General features: G+C 35.9%; 1 protein-coding gene and 1 pseudogene across 1 annotated transcript; both read left to right on the top strand.

Annotated features, from left to right (window-relative positions):
• Positions 1 to 472: 472 nt before the first annotated feature.
• LOC132170509 (G-type lectin S-receptor-like serine/threonine-protein kinase At1g67520) lies at positions 473 to 6,033 on the top strand (annotated as a pseudogene).
• Positions 6,034 to 7,470: 1,437 nt separating this feature from the next.
• Positions 7,471 to 11,350, top strand: LOC132168075 (receptor-like serine/threonine-protein kinase SD1-8). Its single transcript, XM_059579149.1, has 7 exons — positions 7,471 to 9,107; positions 9,237 to 9,332; positions 9,697 to 9,911; positions 10,013 to 10,223; positions 10,327 to 10,564; positions 10,664 to 10,811; positions 10,920 to 11,350. Exons 1-7 carry the CDS (start codon positions 7,796 to 7,798, stop codon positions 11,226 to 11,228), a joined length of 2,529 nt encoding a protein of 842 aa, XP_059435132.1. The 5' UTR covers positions 7,471 to 7,795; the 3' UTR covers positions 11,229 to 11,350.
• Positions 11,351 to 21,134: the final 9,784 nt, after the last annotated feature.

Below are 21,134 nucleotides of genomic sequence, written 5' to 3'. Positions count from 1 at the left end.
GGAGGGACATAGTGTCCTTTTCTCAGTTTCGTCATAAGAATAATTGTTAGTTCTTGGGGGGAATAGAATTTTAAAGGGTAAAGTCCTCTTAACCCTCTCAAACTACCAATCCAATGTCAATCTCCCCCTTAACTATTAATTATACAATTTACCCCTCAAACTACTAAAACAATGACAATGTGCCTCAATGTTAGAAAAATGACAAAATTACCCCTATAATTCTCTAGATCTAGCACCTGGTGTGTTCTCCTTGGGGTTAAACCCAAATGGAAGCAATCAATTTTTCTTAGAGTGGAACAAATCCCAAATTTATTGGAGTTCTGATGTTTGGAATGAAACATCTTTCAGCGTAGTTCATGACAAGAGCTTTATCTTCAACTACACTTTTGTGTCAAGTGAATATGAAAGTGAGAGATATTTTACTTACTCTCTTTATAATCCTTCTAATCTTGCTAAATATAGGGTTGACCAAATGGGACAAATCAAGGCACATGTGTGGCAGTCTGGCGTCTCCATTTGGACTACACTTCGTTCTGCACCGACGAATTATTCTGTAGTGTATGCTTTGTGTGGTGCATTTGGGGTGGTACAATACCTTGACAATTTACTATTATTTAATTTCAATATTGAACTTTATGCGATCAATGATGGAAGTAATACTGACAGTAATTTGAAGAAAAGAGAGAAGGACGCTGAGTTACCATTATTCAGTTACGAGAGTGTCTTAGCTGCAACTAATAATTTTTAAGCTGTGAATAAGCTTGGAGAAGGAGGGTTTGGACTTTTTTATAAAGTACGTTACCTTTTCCTAATGTATGTGCTTTGAAAACTATTAAGAAAATTGCCTTAATGCATGGTAAACCTTCATGAAAGTTTAAAGAGCTTATGGTTCTTTTTCATAGGGAAAATTACTTAGAGGGCAGGAAATTGAAGTGAAGATGCTTTCAAAAAGATCTGGACAGGGAATTGAAGAGTTTAGAAATGAGACAATACTAATTGCAAAACTCCAGCATAGAAATCTTGTTAGACTCTTAGATTGTTATATCAAGCAAGATGAAAAGATATTAATATATATATGAGCACATGTCCAATAAAAGTTTGGACTTCTACCTTTTTAGTGAGTGCATGTTTATGCGTATATATTTTTCTCTCAATACGTTTCTAGGTTCTTAAGCACTAATTTCCTTGATTGTACTCTTTAAATAGATCCAACCAAGAAAAAGATGTTAGGTTGGGAGACACGCATATGCATTATTGAAGGGATCGCTCAAGTGCTTCTATATCTTCATCAATATTCAAGGTTATGAATGATACATAAAGATTTAAAACCAAGTAACATTCTCCAGGATAGTGAAATGAATCCAAAAATATTAGATTTTGGCATGGCTCGAATAGTTGGCGGCGATGAAACACAAGCAAACACAAAACGAATTGTTGGACCTTAGTAAGTAAGCAACCTGTTTTAAATATGATATTTGCAATTGCCAATTAAATTCTTCTAGCAAGCTACTAAAAGAGTGATGTACTAAATTTTGGAATCCAGTGGGTACATGTGTAACGACCTAGATTTTAAAACTCTTATATAAACAATATTAAATAGATTAAAAGAATAAATGAATAAATTAGATCAATGATATATGGATTAATGATATTGAATAACTATTTAGTGTTACAAGTATATTACATTGATTTTTGACATCTTTTGTATATCCATTCAATTCTAAAATTTAGCGTCACTAATATGTTTATGGGCATAATTAAACTCAATCTAGTGAATAAATTATTTATATTGGTGTTTAGCGAAGTCATAAATTAATTTGAAGCTTTGTAGTTTTTGGCCTAAAAAGCAGTGTCTTAATTTTCATACTGTCTAAATGGGATTAAAACTGCTAAAGAAAGACACCAAGGCTAGCCACCTTTGTTGAAAGCTTAAAGTCTTCTAGTAATGATGATTATAGTAAATATCATGATTATAATTATTTAATAAGGCAAGTGGCCAATGCAAATAGATTAAAGCCCAAGTTGAATAGGAAACTTTGTACAGGCCAAAGTAGACTCAAACGAACTCGGATGAAGTCGAACCAAAAATATAAAATGTTTGTCTCGGAGTCCTCTATCTACTCTCAAAATTTCATGTCAATCGGAGTACGTTTGGACATTGAAAAATGGATCGGAATACACTGCCCTCATTTTGGACGAAAATATCAATTGGTATAGAGCATGAAATATGGACTAGGTTCATTCTTTTGGTTAAATCCATCTCAACCCTTAGATCAAATGTGTAAAAATAAATCCTAACCATCCATTCTCTTATAAATAGAGCCTATAGCTAAATTCACTTTCACTTGAGTTTTTACAATCTTAGAACAAGTAAAATTGTTTGCTCCTCCTTTCATTTTATTTTTTAGTTCTACTCAAATACCATATAGCCTAGATCTTTCTTGTAGTGTTCAAGCGTTTTTCTAAAACTAGCTACCTAGAGAAGATTTGGTGGAGTTTTACTTCTAAAGGATTATTGGGTAAGTGTTTCATGTATAAATATCATGATTTATTGCTTTTATTACTTGTCCTCATTTAATTGTTTAAAAACCCAATAAAGCGTATAATGTAAAATAAAGTAATGGAACAAGTGAATTAATAATAAAGAGTTAGTGGACAAAATCAATTAAGGACTTATAATATTATCTATATATTATTTACTTTACAGTATTTACATTCAGTCATTTCTTTTATGTCATTTAAATTTATGTCATATTTCTGGCGGTAAAGACTAATTGAGGTCATCCCCGAAATATGCATTTAACATTTACATTCAGTCGTTTCTTTTATGTCATATTTCTGGCGGTAAAGACTAATTGAGGTCATCCCCGAAATATGCATTTAACATTTACATTTAGTCATTTCTTTTATGTCATATTTCTGGCGGTAAAGACTAATTGAGGTCATCCCCGAAATATGCATTTAACATTTACATTCAGTCATTTAACTAGTTATATATGACTATTTTATATTAATATAATAAAATGAGTAAGTAAAGATGAAGTGACGGATAATAAATAAATATAAAAAGATGAGTGTCTTTAAACAATGATATTATTGGAGAATGAACTAAGTATTGTTTGTATGTATGTATTATATGCAGAAGTGGAGCAGAATACTACACTAAGGAGAGTAAGTATGGATATACTTACTGAGTACTAGCTTTGTTTTATTGTTATAGGAATTCTTATTTTGTCTTATGAATATAATTTTGCAATACAACTGCTGCATAATGTGTCTAATAAAATGGGCTGATAAGATAGCCACCTTAAGAACAAGCTGGGTGGATTGCCGCGAGGAACTGTCGGTATCTCAGTGGATGGGGGTATATAACCGTCCAACAGGCCTAATATATAACTAAGCTGGGGCGGTGTAGTTGCCAGCACCAAACAGGTAAACCTCTAAAGTGTGAGGGACATAACGGACGTAAGCGGGCTGAGAGCTCATGAGAAGAGGTCTGAAGAAAGATTATCATAAAACACAAACTAATCTGTCATTACGCTGCATTCACAACTCATTCATTATTATATATTTTAGTCTTTAATCTTATTTGTTCAAATTAGTCTTTTTAGTCTTTATATCTAGGAAAATAGATTACTCACTTGTTTGCCTATGTAAATATGATAACGTCATCTTTACATAGATCTTGATGCAGGGATAGAAAGTGAGGACGATGGTCCTTTTACTGGTTTTGATGGTTGATAGACCATTTGCTGCAGGATTTATGCTTACTCTATGGAGCAAGTCTCATTTATGTTAATCGCTTTTATTATGTATGGTGATGTGTGTAAACTTAATAGATATTACTATGTTAATTTAGGTGCCGTCTGTGGCATATATTTGGTACACCTAGTGTATACATATGTTGTAATGAAAACCATGTTTCTATTTTATTTAATAATATATCACCTCGAGGTATTTCAGTCAGCTCAACTGTGTTGCGTAAGTTATTCCTAGGTCATAGAAAAAGAAAAAAATATACATACTCCGCTGTAAGATTGTATTTTCTAAAGTTGCAGCGTCACGACTTCGATATTTGCTAGTTCAAATATCGGGGCGTTACAACATGTCTCCTAAATATACTTTCAAGGGTCTATACTTAATAAAATCTGATGTGTTTAGCTTTGGAGTATTGCTACTAGAGATTGTGAGTGGCTGGAAGAATACTGACTTCTCTAACAGTGATTCACTCAATTTTCTTAGTTATGTGAGTAGCTTTTTATACCCTTTCAATTTCTTTATGTTTTACCTTAGTCTTACAAATTGAAATGCATCTTATTTAAGCAAATATTTTCTAACAAAAACAGGTTTGGGAGTTGTGGAGGAATGGTCAAAGTTTGGAGTTGACGGATTGAACAACAGGAAATCCTTCCTCTACTTCTATTCTATCAAGATTCATTAACATCGGGCTTCTTTGTGTACAAGAAAGCTCCATTGATCGACCTACCATGGTTGATGTAGTCTCATTTATTAGCAATGAATATGCACCTCTACCTATACCAAAGCCTCTAGCTTTTAGCATAGACCGAAATACAATAGTTGCCAATGTAGAGAATTGCTCTAGAAACAATATGATTGTTTCAATAGTGGAAGCCCGATAGCTTTAAAATTCAAATTTACCCTTAAGTTCAAATTTTAAAATTTCAAATTTATCCTTAATTTCAAATTTTAAAATTTCAAATTTACCCTTAATTTCAAATTTTAAAACTCTCAATTTACCATGGGTCACCTTGTGACCATTTTGTTTCAATTTTTTTTTTTTTTTAAGGAAAATCAAAGGTAATTTTTCTTTTTTGGTGTTTTTGTTAGGGTTTAACAAAAGGAATTGATGGAGGAGGGTAAATTACATCAAATTGAAAAGTTTGAGAGGTGAAATTGAGAGTTTTTGAAATTTGGGGGGTTTTCTCAAAATGTGCAATAGTTCAGGGGTCCTTTGTGAAGTTTTTCTTTTTTTTTTATTTTATTTATTTATTTATTTATTTTTTTAATTTTATGAGCAAATATACAAGGGAAACTTGGAAAAAGTTACAAATGGGGTCTTGTTCGCTGTTAATCCTAATGGAAGAGAGAATTGAAGAAATATTGGGAAGAGAAATGATACAATTCATTTTTTTTTTTTTTTTCAATCACCTTTTAATCATTTCCATAGTGAATGGATGAATCCACTATTAAATTTGTATGTGGTCCACATGAGTTTACAAATCTAATTGATGAATCTATATTAAGAATGCTTTCAAACACAATGTTAAAAGGGGTTTACTTCGCAAATCACAAAATTGGCCCTACAAGAGACTTTTGCTGCGGATTGCCTGGATTGTGGTTAATGAGTGGTGAAAGGTTAATCTTGCCCTTGCGAAATGATTGTACTCATAGCTATATGAAGGGCAATCTTTGACTTCTTAAATTTGCATGATGGGAGTGCTAAAGCAGAGGTGTGAATGACTAACTCCTATTATAAGGAAAAAAAAAAAAAAATCTTAATTTAGAAGTGTTAATTTCCTCTCATTTTTTAGAAAGATGCGGCCAAAAAGACATCTAATTAAGCTCTAATTTTTTTGCTACCATATTCACCACTCTGCCATCCCAAACGATGTGGGACATTTCTTCGTGGTGTGGTAGGACCCAGCCACTAGTGATCATGTTTAAAGACTTAAAAACACGATTTTTTCTCTAGCAATTAACTCCACCGAAGAATTTTTCTAGTATTATTTTTGAAGTTAATTATTTTTTATTTTTTTCCTAATTGAAAAGCTTTGAAAATTTTTAAGAATACTAACTTTAAAGCACAACTGACGAAGATGGATGCCCAAGTTTGGAATGCAACACGCTAAATGGAGGCTTACACCAAACAATGCCGTATGAATTCTAGCTTTGTTGATAGAAACTATATTGATGCGATGGGGCAACCAAGCTTATTTCATCGTATACAGAACTCTATTTATTGAAAAAGAGTTTGAATATTATATGTCTCTTATATTTTTACATTAACAATAAAATTAATATATACAAACTATATTGTAACTCTTGAATTCTTGTAACTTCTGTGTCCTTATAAAAAAAAGAAGAATAAATTTTGGAAATGGTGCAAACTTTTCAATTTATCTTTAGATTAATCTTAATTAAAAAAAAAATCAAAATTAATTAAGCATGTCACATTAGCTAAACCATACTGAAAAAATGATGAGAAAATGCAAAATAACATTTTTATATGGACAGAAATTTCCTCCAAACCAGTTTGGAGGAAATTTCTTTCAACCTACTTGGATACTTTAATAAATACAAGTGTCATCTCTCACATGTAAGTGATGTCACTTATTGAGGTAGAAAATGATCTTTTCAATTTCAAATGAAATAGAGAGTATTCATTTACTTGATTTAGGAGGGCAATATTGTCATTATCTTTTTAAGGGCAAATTTTTTGGACAAGTTTACCCTCCTAAATGTACTAAATGGATACACAATTTCAAATGAAATTGAGATGATCCGTTTCCGAGATTTTGGAGGAAATTTCCTCCAAATTTACATCAATCTACATCAACTAGTCTAAGAAAAAGGCTTTCCCAAACAAAGCCGTTCGTGTTTGAATAACTTGTTTCCTTCTTTCTTCACTACATAACATTTATAGTTTCTGATGAGTTTAACTCGGTATATATAGTAGTTGACTTGGAAATTGGATATGGAAGACTTGTAATGCAGGCTGAGATTAGAGCAAGTGGAGAGTACATTTATGGTTTATTTTGATGATGAATAAAACCAAAACGAAAAAGATGTCCAACCACCCATGAAATTGCGTCTCTAGCTAATTCTGGAGTGAACATTGAATAAAGGTGATCAAAGAAGATTAGACCATATTGTGGTGATAATTGTATAATTCTCATAATAAAACAAATATCGTGGCATATGGTCCACAATCTTTGGAAATATAAAGATAATAAGAATATATATAAAGTTAAGTCCGTAATCAAGCAAAATAGAAAAGAAGAAAAATATAAAGGTATATAACTGGTGCAGTGACCAAGTTTTTTGGTGTTCGTGCCAAAAATTTATGAAGTTGCGTAATTCATTTGATGCTAGGAGTACTAACTCTTTTACTAACAGATGCTTACTAAACTGATGTGTAGTTTATTTATTAGAGAAAAATAAACAAATTAATTAAGATAAATGTAACGAATATTAATGAATAAGTTACACATCAATTTAGCAAGCCTCTATTAGTAAAAGAGTTAATATTCCTAGTATTTCTCTTCTTTTTAATTTTTGTTTACCTGTAGTGATGTGGTTGTTTTGGAGCTTTTTGTTGGGTTGCCTAGCAATTTGTTGTTTTTTGTTGTAATTTCTTAGTTGATGTACTTTATTAAAAAAAATAAAAAATTAAAATTAAAATTAAAATAATAATAAAAAAAAAAAAACCAATCCAAAGGAAAAATGAGCTAATAGTAAGGAATGCCCAGCATCTTTTGGATGTGATCTTTGTCGCAACAAAAGTCCCAAGTCTTTTTTGTCTGCGTTCCTTGGGAAGCCTCAAAAGTCCAAAGGCAAGCCAATCAGAGAGCTCATCTAGCTCCAAAATGGGATGTGGCTCACAATTCTTATGAATATGCTTTCTGTAGCTCTCATTTGTATTCTTTTCTTAAATTCTTGTTTGTTGCTCCTTCCCCTTCTTTCTGTATTGCTTAGAAAAAAAAGGGACCAAGTTTTCTTCTAGCATTTTTCTGTAATTATTAACTGCGTTACAGCAAGTTATACAGAGGGATATATGAGTAGCATGTCGAGGAAGCCATGGCTCTTATTTGCTCTGCTTCTAATCATGTCTTATTACAGAGCATGCTTCTCCATAGTTGGTGATACACTTTCACCAGGTCACTCTCTTTCTCATTCAAAGAGAGAGACAATAGTATCTAAAGGTAGCAAATTTGAGCTGGGTTTCTTCAAACCAGGCACTTCATCAAAAATCTACCTGGGCATATGGTATAAAAGGTTTCATGAGGAAATTGTTTGGGTAGCAAACAGAGAAAACTCTTTGTCTGACCCATCTTCCTCAAGACTTTACCTTTCAGAAAATGGCAATCTACTTCTTTTTGAAGGTTCCTCCGAGATCCCAGTTTGGTCAACAAATTTCACATTTCCCCAGTCAAATATAACTGAAGCAGTACTTGGTGATGATGGAAATTTTGTTTTGAGAGGTAGATCGAACACGTCTTCTATATTTTGGGAGAGTTTCGACCATCCAACCGATACATTGCTGCCAGGTGCGAAGCTTGGGATCAAGAAGGTCATTTCTTGGAAAAATTCAGAAGATCCAGCACCTGGTGTGTTCTCCTTGGGGTTAAACCCAAATGGAAGCAGTCAGTTTTTCTTAGAGTGGAACAGATCCCAAATCTATTGGAGTTCGGAAATTTGGGATGGAATGTCTCCCAGCAAATTTTCTGAAACGAGCCCTCTATTCAACTACACTTTTGTGTCAAGTAAAAATGAAAGTGAGAGATATTTTTCTTACTCTCTTCGTAATCCTTCTTCTACCTTTGCTAGATATCGAATTTACCAAACAGGACAGGCTAGGTCACTGGTGTGGCTGTCTGGCGTTTCCATTTGGAGTATATTTGCGTCTGCACCGACGAACCTATCTGATGTCTATGCTGTGTGTGGTGCATTTGGCGTGGTACAATACCCTGACAATTTCTCAAACCCTTGTGAGTGTCTAAAAGGTTTCAAACCATTTTCGATGGAAGAGACCAGACTAAATGATTGGTCAGGCGGCTGTGTGAGGAAATCTCCTTTGCAATGTGAGAATAATACGTATGCTAATGGCAAAAAAGATTGGTTCATGAAAATATCAATCATGCGATTGCCTGTTTATTCGAAAGCATATTTGGCCGAGAATGCTAGCAGATGTGAATTGGGTTGCATGAAAAATTGTTCTTGCGCAGCTTATGCTTATAATAGGAGTGGGTGTATGATTTGGGAAGGACCTCTTTTAAACTTACTGCAACTCCCAAATGGTGGCAAGATTGGACAAGATATCTATCTCAGAGTTTCTGCTCATGAGTATCCAGATCAACATACCAAAGGTAGGATGAGTGAAATGAGAAGTATGGTTGAGCTAATACTTAATTATATATATGTGTTATCTTTTGTTTTGAAGTAGTACTTAATTATCTATATATTATGGTTGAGCTAATAGTGATTATTGTCATCAGAATCAGGCCAAAAATGGAGAGTGTGGGTAGCTGTGCTGATCCCTGCAGCAGGGCTTATCTTATGCCTCTCAATTTTCTTTTCATGCAAACACAAAGGTAAGTGCATGTAAATGTTCTAACCGTACATAGAAATCACTTTAAAAAAAAATTACAAGGAAGTCTACCTTAATCAGATTAAGATAAGAAAATTGTCCCAAGTCCTTGTTCTTAGGAAAGTCCTTGTTCTAATTAGTGCCATTAGTTGGTGATGGATCCCCACAAGCTTCACCATGTCTTCCGGAAGGAGCTTTGCAGTTATTTGGTCATTTCACTAAAATGGGAATGAATTACAAATTGGTACTTACTTGCGGAAATGAATAAATAAACTTACTTACCTTTAGATACTGGCATTGCTCATTAATTGATTTTCTCTTACCAAACACTACATTTCCATGTATAGTGACCAATTCTTATCAAACAGGACAGAGCCCTTCAAGTAATAATCTACTATTATTTGATTTTGATACTGAACTCCATGCAATCAATGATGGAATGAACACCAAAAATCATATGAAGAAACGAGAGAAGAAGGTTGCTGAGTTACCACTATTCAGTTATAAGAGTGTATTAGCTGCAACAAATAATTTCTCAGCTATGAATAAACTTGGAGAAGGAGGTTTTGGACCTGTCTACAAGGTACGTTACATTTTCCCGATGAATGTGCTTTGAACAATATTAATAAAACCTACATTAATGGTAAACCTTCAGTTTAAAGAGTTTATGGTTCTCCTTCTTAGGGAAAATTACTTAGAGGACAAGAAATTGCAGTGAAGATGCTTTCAAAAAGATCTGGACAGGGAATTGAGGAGTTCAGAAATGAGACAATACTAATTGCAAAACTCCAGCATAAAAATCTTGTTAGAATCTTGGGTTGTTGTATCGAGCGAGATGAAAAGATATTAATATATGAGTACATGCCCAATAAAAGTTTGGACTACTACCTTTTTAGTGAGTAAACGTTTATGTATATATATTTGTTTGTGTGTGTATTTTTTCTCATGTGTTTCTAGGTTCTTAAGCACTAATTTCCTTGGTTGTACTATTTAAATAGATCCAACCAAGAAAGAAATGTTAGGTTGGGAGGCACGCATACGCATTATTGAAGGGATCGCTCAAGGGCTTCTTTATCTTCATCAATATTCAAGGTTACGAATCATACATAGAGATCTAAAACCAAGTAACATTCTCCTGGATGGTGAAATGAATCCAAAAATATCAGATTTTGGCTTGGCTCGAATAGTTGGAGGCAATGAAACACAGGCAAACACAAACCGAGTTGTTGGAACTTAGTAAGTATGCAACTTGTTTTACATTTGATATTTTCAATTCCGAGCTAAATTCATTGAGCAAGCTATTGATAGGTTCATTTATTAAATTTTGGTATGTAGTGGCTATATGTCTCCCGAATATGCAATGGATGGTTTGTACTCAATAAAGTCTGATGTGTTTAGCTTTGGAGTATTGGTGTTAGAGATTGTGAGCGGCAGGAAGAACACTAGCTTCTATAACAACGAGTTACTCAATCTTCTTAGATATGTATGCATCCTCTATACTCTCCCAAATTCCGCATGTTTTACAATAATCTTTTCAATTAAAATGCTATTAATTTTTACTTAAATTTTTTCTTATTTGAAATGAAACTAGGCTTGGGAGTTGTGGAGAGATGATCGAAGTTTGGACTTGATGGAACCAACAATAGGATATGCTTCTTTCACTTCTATTCTGTTGAGGTTCATTAACATTGGCCTTCTTTGTGTCCAAGAAAGCCCAACTGATCGACCTACCATGTCTGATGTAATCTCAATGATTAGCAATGAACATGCACCTCTACCTACACCTAAGCGACCAGCGATTTTCACAGGAAGAAATATAATGGACACAAATTCAATAGTTGACAGTACAGGAAATTGCTCCAAAAATAGTGTAACTATTTCAGCAATGGAAGCCCGATGATTGATTCCTATGTGAGAGAAAAGAAATGTTGGAGAAGCAATCTTTTCATCCTAATTTGTATGCATGTTGATATGCTACATAATTGTCACTAAATGTTGTCTTAGTTCACTCATTTTAGTTTTGCTGCCAATGATACTATAGATATAATTTTTTTTTTTTTTTTTTTTGAAGGGCTATAGATATAAATGTTGCCAACTAATAGAACTTAAACAAACTCTGATTATCATAGTCTCTCACACGTCATTACATTGGAGACTTCTCCATTCATTTAAATAGTGACATTCTTACATGTCTATTAAATAACAATTAAATACAAGCACATTAATTAAGGCTATTCATTTTCCATAACTATTAGAACATGAAGTGGAATGGACTTCGGTAACATTTAAAATGGACGGAAGTGTAATAGACTTTGGACTTTTGTGTAGTCTTCTTATCCTTTAGTATTTATGTTCTAATACGCCCCCACAAACCCAACGATAAATCACGTTCGTTGTGGTTTGATCTTGAACATCAAAGGGCTGAAAAATGGCTTCTATGGCCTAAATTGAAACCTCATCTTCTATCACCAAAACTTTGACTTCATTGAATCTAGCTGGCATCGGCTATTATGGCTGGAACATGGACATCAATGATTTTGGCCAGCAACAACTACGATGGCAGTAACTTGGACATTGATCAGCTACTTTGGCTGGCAGCGGCTACTATGGCCATAACGTGGACATCGGATACTTTGGCCTAAAATGTGATGATGAGGGTTGCTTCGATGGTGAAACACGTGTTTGATCCGACGGTAGCACCAACTTTAGTGAGTCAGTCACTCATAAAGTAAGAGTTATGGAGAAAAGAGAAAGAGACATCCATTAAGACTGGATTTAGTAATATGTAATGAAGATAAACTAATGGCTAATATGTGGGGTCGACGGGTTTGAGCACAACACCACAAAAGTGAGTAAAAAAAAAAAAAAAACACAGTAGTGTTGTTGGAGAACTTCACCAAGCACTCCAACATGGGCGGTGCTATCACTAAAGAGAAAAACTATAAGATCGAATGGCGCTACCCTATAGCTTTGGTACCATAATAGAACTTAAACAAACTCTGATTATCATTGTCTCTCACACTTCATTACATTGGAGACTTCTCCATTCATTTAAATAGAGACATTCTTACATGTGTATTAAATAACAATTAAATAAAACCACATTAATTAAGGTTATTCATTTTCCGTACGTAACTATTAGAACATGAAGTGGAATGGACTTTGGTCATAACATTTAAAATTAACGGAAGTGTAATAGACTTTGAACTTTTGTCTAGTCTTCTTATCCTTTAGTATTTATGTTCTAATACCAACAACTTCATGTATCTTTAAAAGATCATCGGTTATTGATTTTCTTCCCCTCCCTCAGTGGCTACCTAAAAGGGTTGAAATCTGAAATCTTGGCTTATTTCTTTTCATGTTTATTCTTGTAAGAGACAGAATGTTAACAACTAATTCAAGCATACATCTACTTAATATTTTAAACCCAAATTATGACTAATTCAACTACACATAAAAACTATACTTGTGAACATAAGATTTTGAACCCCATTTTGCCCCAAGCCACTCCTTTGGGAAATTCCACAGTCAAAGAATCTACTGATGAGGTGAGGGATTTTCCTACCCATTTTCACCATTGACCAGCTGCATTAGGAACACTTGATGACTTGACTTTTCAAAACCTCTCAACATTCAATATTTTTTGATGATGAATAAAACAAAAACAAAAAAGATCTCCAATCACCCATGAAATTGCTTCTCTAGCTAATTCTCGAGTGAACATTGAATCAAGGTGATCGACGAAGATTAGACCATATTGTGGTGATAATTGTATAACGCGTCTTTCTCATAATAAAACAAATATTTTGGCATATGGTCCACAATCTCTGGAAATATAACGATAATAAGAAAAATATATATAAAGATAATTCCGCAATTAGGCAAAATAGAAAAGAAGAAAAATAGAAAGATAATGACTCACGACTCGTTTGGCAACGGGTCTTAGAAAAACCTTCTTTTTAAAATAATAATAATAATAATAATAATAAAAATAAAAGGGGAAACTTCACTTTGGCTCCTTAAATTTTCAGCCGATTTTACAAATCCCCCTGAACTTTCAAATCTCTCACTTTGAACCCCTAAACTTTCAATTTCTATCACTTTGGCCAAGGGGGTGGTCCGGCCACCCCCAAAAGCCCAAAAGGAAACCCATTCTCACACTCTTAGCTTTCGGGTGGGCTGGACCCCTCATACGAATTACCACCCCACGGCTTGCGGCGGCTGCCGTCCACCCCGTGCCCTTGGGTGGTCCTTACCCAAAGCCCAAAACCGCGGAATGAGGGTTTTTTTTTTTTGTTATTGGGATAGCCTAATTCACCCCTGCGGCCCTGGTGGTTTTGGCTAACTTCCATACCGCTCGGGTAGGTGGTCGAACCACCTCAGTCTCACCGGTCCCACACCCACCAAAACCTTGATTTTTTTTTTTTTTTTTTTTTTTTTGACCTTATGGCCTTTTGAGGGTGGCCAGGGTGGTCCGACCACCCCCATACCGGGTAGGCCACCCCATTTTGGCCAGCCACCCCGATTTTTCTTATTTTTCTTCTTCTTCTTCTTCTTCTTCTTTTTTTTTTTATAATATTTTGCCCCCTTTGTTTTTTTTTTAAGAAAAAAAAAAAACAATTTTAATTCCCAAAACGGTGTCGTTTTGGGCTGGGGGTGGGTGCTATAGTTTTGGTCATTTTCGAAATTTCAAGTGGACTGGATGGGGGTATAATGGGCATAAAAAGTCAAACCGTTTGAGTTTAACGTTGAAAACTAACAGAGGGGTCCAAAGTGAGAGCAAATAAAATTCAAGGGTCCAAAGTGAGAGATTTGAAAGTTGAGGGGTGCTTTGTCAAATTGCCTGGAAGTTCAAGGGGTCAAACTGAAATTTTCCCAAAATAAAATAAATAAAAGAGGGATACATGCGTACGCATTATTGAAGGGATCGTTCAAGAACTTTTTTTATCTTCATCAATATTCAAGGTTACGAATCATTACACAGAGATCTAAAACCGAGTAACATTCTCTTGGATAGTGAAATGAATCCAAAAATATCAGATTTTGGCATGACTCGAATAATTGGACTAGGAGGCGATGAAGCACAAGCAAACACAAAACGAATTGTTGGAACTTAGTAAGTACTATGCAACTCGTTTTACATATGATATTTGCAATTTCCAATTAAATTCTGTTAGCAAGCTACTAAAAGAGTGATGTACCAAATTTTGGAATTCAGTGGGTACATGTTTCCCGAATATGCTATCAAGGGCCAATACTCGATAAAGTCTGATGTGTTTTGCTTTGGAGTATTGGTGCTAGGGATTGTGACTGGCAGGAAGAACACTAGCTTCTTTAACACCGAGTCACTCAATCTTCATAGTTACGTACGTTGCTTTTATGCTCTCCCAAATTCTGTGTGTTTTATGTTAATCTTATAAATTAAAATGCTATTAGTTTTTAATTAAATTTAGTCTAATTTGAAATGAAACGAGGCTTAGGAGTCGTGGAGAGTGATCGAAGTTTGGGCTTGATGGAGCCAACAATAGGATATGCTTCTTTCACTTTTATTTTGTTGAGGTTCATTAATATTGGCCTTATTTGTGTCTAAAAAAGTCCGACTGATCGACCTAGCATGCTTGATGTAATCTCAATGATTAGCAATGAACATGCACCTCTACCAACCTAAGCAACCAACATTTTTCATATGCAGAAATATGGACACAAATTCAATAGTTGATAATGCAGGAAATTGTTCAAAAAATAGTTAAATTATTTATATTAAAAAAAATAAAAAAAGAACTATTGTAGAAGTAGAACCATAGTTTTTATCTACACTTTATGCATATTGATGTGCTACATGCTAGTTATTGTTTTTTTGGGGAAACTTCACTTAAAACCCCCTAAACTATCACGCGTTGTGAGAAAATCCCTAAATTTTAAAATCTCTCAATTTCATCTCATGAACTTTCAATTTGATACAATGTATCCCCTCCGTCAATCTTTCAAAGGTTAAAAGTGATATAATGACATTTATACCCCTAATTTTTTTAATTCTAAATTTACCCTTAATTTCAATTTTTTTTTTTTTAAAATAAAGTTATTAAAAAAAAGTGAGCCATGCTGGGTCATCTTGTGACCCTTTTGTTTTCATTTTTTTTTTTTTTAAAAAAAAAGGAAAATCGAAGGGTAATTGGGTCTTTTTTGGGGGTTTATGTTAGAGATTAACGAAAAAAATTGATGGAGGAGGGTAAATTGCATCAAATTGAAAAGTTTGATGGGTGAAATTGAGAGTTTTTGAAATTCGGAGGGTCTTCTCAAAACGCGCAGTAGTTTAGGGGTCCTTTGTAAAGATTTCTTTTTTTATTTTATTTTATTTTTTTATGAGCAAATATACAAGGAAACATGGAAAAAGTTACAAATGGGATCTTGTTTGCTATTACTCCTAATGGAAGAGGGAATTGGAGAAATATTGGAAGAGAAATGATACAATTCATTTTTTTTTTCAATCATCTTTTAATCATTTCTATAATGAATGGATGAATCCACTATTGAATTTGTATGAGTTTTACAAATCTAATAAATGAATCTATATTGAAAATGCTTTCAAACACAACGTTAGAAGCGGCTCACTTTATAAGGCATGATAATTGGCCTTTCAAGAGACTTTTGTTCCAGATTGCCTGGATTGTGGTTAATGAGTTGTCAAAGGTTAATCTTGCCCTTGTGAAATGATTTTTTTTTTTTTTTTTTGAGCAAAAGAGTAGGCTGGGGAGACCAATTGTGGCTATCCTACCTGGGCGTGACCATAGTAGCACCTATCCGCTGGGAGCCGCATAGGAAGGGCATAGACTGTGGGAACCGCATGCGCTCCCTCAAGTCTGACTGAGTCATAGCCTGACTCAGCCCCACGGCTAAAACTAATTATTAGTATGTGGGGATTGACTCAGTCCCACTAGGGCATCAATGAGAATTCAAGGCGGTTAATACTAATTATTAGTATGTGTTGATTCAACATTGCAGAGATTCGAACCCATGCCCTAGTATATGCCCTGACCACTTGAAAATTTTCTTGAGCTATTGAACCACTACCCTTGATGGTGCCCTTGCGAAATGATTGTACTCATAAAGACAAATAGCTATATGAATGGCAATCTTGACTTCTTAAATTTACATGTTGGGAGGGTTAAAGCAGAGGTGTACAATGACTAACTCCTATTCTAAAGGGGGGGAAAAATCTTAATTTAGAAGTGCAAATTTCCTCTCATTTTTAGAAAGATGTGGGACAATCATGAGGTCAAAAAGACATCTAATTAAACTCTAATTTTTTTGCTACCATATTCACCACTCAGCCATCCCAAACGATGTGGGACATTTCTTTGTCGTGTGGTAGGACCCAGCCACTAGTGATCATATTTAGGAGAGTACTTAGCATTGTCCTATTTTTTATGTTAATTTTTTACTTTTTTTTCTTTCTTCTCTAATTGAAAATTGAAAGTTTTTAAGAATACTAACTTTAAACCATAACTGACGAAGATGGATGTCCAAGTTTGGAATGCCACACGCTAAATGGAGCCTTACACCAAACAATACCATATGAATTCTAGCTTTGTTGATAGAAACTAAATTGGTGCGATGGGATAACTAAGCTTATTTGATCGTATACAAAACTCTATTTATAAAAAAAGAGTTTGAACATTATATGTCTCTTCTATTTTTACATTAACAACAATAAAATTAATTTATACAAACTATCTTGTAACTCTTGAATTCTCGTAACTTCTGTATCCTTATAAAAAAAGAAGAATAAATTTTGGAAAAAGTGCAAACTTTTCAATTCGTCTTTAGATTAATCTGAATTAAAAAAAAAAAAAATAATAAAATAAAAATTAATTGAGCATGCTACATTAGCCGACCAAGCTGAAAAAATGGTGAGAAAATGCAAAATAACAATTTTATATGACAGAATTTCCTCCAAACCAGTTTGGAGTAAATTTCATTCAACCTACTTGGCTACTTCAACAGGTGACAAGTGTCATCTCTCACATAATTTTTTAATATTTTCAAGAGTCATTTCTTGTCATTCTACTAACCTATGGACCTAAACATTAATTTTTGAAAAACCCAAAGATGTGAAATGACAAATGTGACTGATGTCACTTATTGAAATAAGTTGGAGAAAATTTTTCTATCCTTTTTATATTTAGGCTCCGTTTGATTCGGTGTAAAATATTTTCTTTTGTAAAATATTTTCAGGGAAGTCATTTTACAAGAAAATATTTTACGATGAAAACATTTTTTGGCGTTTGGTACGCGCACGGAAAATCACAAATATTTTTTATATTCACAACATAAAAATACTAATATACATAATTTAAAAAATAAAATATAAAAATACCCACTCGGGACTTGACCAGGACCCGGCCTGTACTTGACTAGGACTTGCCTGAGAGCTGCCCAGGACCTCGCCGAGAGTTGTCTAGGACTCGGCTGAGACAAAACCAGGACCCGACTGGACTACTCGGGACCCGCCTTGGACTTGACCGGGACTTGCCCGGGACTTGATTGGGACCCGCCTTGGACCTACCCAGGACCCCGCCAAGAACTGACCCGGACCTGACGGGGACCCGCCTAAGCAGGTCCAGAGCAAGTTCCAGGGGGTCCCAATCAAGTCCCGGGCAAGTCCCGGGCGGGTCTTGAGCAGGTCCCGGCGGGGTCCCGGGAGGGTTCTTGGCAGGTCTAGTCGGGTTCTAGTCAAGTCCCGGGTAGGTCCCGGTCAGGTCTAGGGCGGGTCAAGGGCAAGTTTCGGGCGGGTCCCGGTCAGGTCCCGGTTAGGTCTAGGTTAGGTCCCTGGCAGATCCCGGTCTGGTCCCAAGCAAGTCCTTGGCGGGTCCTGGTCAGGTCCCGGGCAAGTCCCGGGCGGGTATCGGGCGAGTCCTGGTCATGTCCTGGCAAGGTCTCGAGCAGGTCTCGGGGAGGTCCCGATCAGGTCCCGGGCGAGTCCCAGGCAGGTCCTGAACGATTCCCAAGAAGGGCTCGGGCGGGTCCCGGGAGGGTCCTAGTCAGGTCCCGAGGAGGTCTCGGTCAGGTCCTGGGCAGGTCCCGATCAAGTTCCGAGTGGGTCCCAGTCAAGTCCCTGGCGGGTCCCAGTCAAGTCCTGGGCAGGTCCCGTGCGGGTCCTGTGCGAGTTTTGGCTTGGTCTATCGATTCTAGAATGAGATGTTCAAAGTCGGAAAATGGTTTACGGTTTTGAAAACCATAACCATTTTCCTAAAATTAAATAAGAGTTTTTGGTCAAAGGAAAATATTTTCCGTTAACTATTATTTTACGTCGTGCCAAACACCCGTAAATACGTAAAACATTTTCCGTAAATCATTTTACGGCGAAACAAACAGAGCCTTAGTATAAGGATAGATAGGGCTGTAAATAAACTAGTATGTTCGACAACCCACTCGGTTTAACTTGACTCGAACTCGAGCTCTATACTGTATAAACCTGCTCGATCAGTAAATGATACAAACCTGACTCACTCGAGAAAACTCAATAGGGGCTCGCGAGCGCAGCTTATTCGAAGCTCGACTGGTTCAATTGCCCGACTCATTAGCTCGCTCATATATATATATATATATATATATATATATATATATATATATATATATATATTACTAAAAATTAGTTATATAAATTTAAGCATGTATATTAGTAATTAAGTAATATATGTAATATAAATTACTTAATATTTATATTTATACTATAGATAAATGTTTAGAGGTTGTTTTAAAATTCGGACTTGAACTCTGCTTGGATTATACATTAAAGAATTTAATAGCCTAACTCGAGCTCGAGTTGAGCCCGGCTCGACTCGAATAACATTCCCAACAAACTTGAGTTTGAGCTTGAAATATATGTATAATATTGAGCAGAAGAAGGAGAGAGGGAAGAGAGAGAGGGAGTGGAAGTATGTAATGGACTACATTGTATTGAGACTAATTAAATAAAGAGTATTACAGAGGCCTCTATTTATAGAGAGGCTCATTAGGCAAGTAACGTAGTAGACTAAGGAAAGGTAAACCTAGTAAGCTACGGAAACCCTAGAATTCATAAGAAAGTAAATAACCTTAGAATAATATCTATTATATTCTTAATATCCCCCTCAAACTCAAGATGAGAATTTGTGAAATCTTGAGTTTGCTTCTTGATCACAGCACTACAGGAGGTGATTGATGGCGCAGGAATTGGAAGCATTGGCGGCTCTTCAACATCGGCAATGTTTTGGCTGGAATGGGCCAACTATGGGCCTTACAATGAAAGCCAACTATGGGCTAAGAGAGAAATGAGATGTGCAACTATGACCTCTTTTGATGGGCAACTTGGCCTTTTTATTTTTTATTTATTTCATTATCTTTGCTTAATTTGCAATAAATTCTCTCTCCACTAGTTTCTCTCTGCATATTGTGCTACAACGGAGATGGCTTGAAGGAAGGACGCCGGCACACGGTAGTCCGGGAATGTCCGGTGGAGGGAAGGTCCCCGATACGGGGAAAGAACGCCGGCACAAGGTAGTCCAGGAACTTCCGGTGGAGGGAAGGTCTTCGATATCGGGAAAGAACGCTGGCACAAGGAACTCCGAGAACGTTTGATGGAGGAAAGGACTCCGGCACAAGGTAGTCCGGGAATTTCCGATGGAGGAAAGGACGCCGGCACAAGGTAGTTTGGGAACGTCCGATGGAGATGCGACAAACCTACTCGGGGTTGACAGGGATGAGTAGGAGAGGATAGTGGCTGCTGGGCTAGGCCGTGGCGGCTGGGCTATGAGCGGGAGATTGGCGCCGCTGGGCTGTGAGCGGGAGATCGGCGCGGCTTGGTGTGGGGATCTGTGGTGTCACGGGAGGCAGAATAGCTTTGCTGCACAATGAAGAGGAGTAGGGTCTCTCTCTGCTGGCTATGGAATGGCACGACTAAAGTGGTCGGGGCTGCTTTGGAGTTGCTGGCTACGGTGGCCAGATCTGGCCTGAGATAGAAGCTGTGTTGGCTGTCGTGGTGTTGTCGGACAGTGGAATGGCGCCGGAGAAGCCCAGAAGGGTGGCGTGGCTGTTCGGACGGTGGGCTCAGAGGAATAGACACCGACGCTGTGCCGATAATGGGAAGGAAGGTCACCGGAGAATGCGATGACTTTTTTTTTTTTTTTTTTGTGAAAGGGAGAAATAAAAGAAACTCTATAGGACCCTTTGGATCAAACATTGGCGTAAGCTGGTTGCTCTGATACCATGAAAAAATATATATATATATATATATATATATATTATTGAGCGGAAGGAGAGAGAGAAGAGAGAGAGAGAGCGGAAGTATGTAATGGACTACATTATATTGAGACTAATTAAATAAAGAGTATTACAGAGGCCTTTATTTATAGAGAAGCTATGAGCAATAAGCAAGTAACCTTGTAGACTAAAGAAAGGTAAACCTGGTAGGCTAAGGAAACCCTAGAATCCATAAGGAGGTAAATAACCTTAGAATAATATCTATTATATTCTTAACAGAGCTCGAGCTCGCCCAAACTTTGAACGAGCCGAGCTTGAACACGCATTTCATAGCTTGGCTCGAACTTGATCTTGACTCAAATAAACATCTTCGTAAATGAGCTAATCATGAAATCCTAAAGCTCGACTTGGATCGGCTCGATTTCAGCAATAGGGATAAATAATAATGAATAAAAACGTGTGCTTTCAATTTTCCTTTTTATATTTAGTATAGGGATAGGTAATAATGAATAAAAATGTGTGCTTTCAATTTTCAATTTTCAAATTGCTGTGTTGACTGGAAACA

The sequence above is a fragment of the Corylus avellana genome, chromosome ca1 (genome assembly GCF_901000735.1).
Source record: "Corylus avellana chromosome ca1, CavTom2PMs-1.0".
NCBI lineage: Eukaryota > Viridiplantae > Streptophyta > Magnoliopsida > Fagales > Betulaceae > Corylus > Corylus avellana.
Note: the sequence above shows the minus strand (reverse complement) of the source record. Positions and strands in the feature narration are given on the sequence as shown.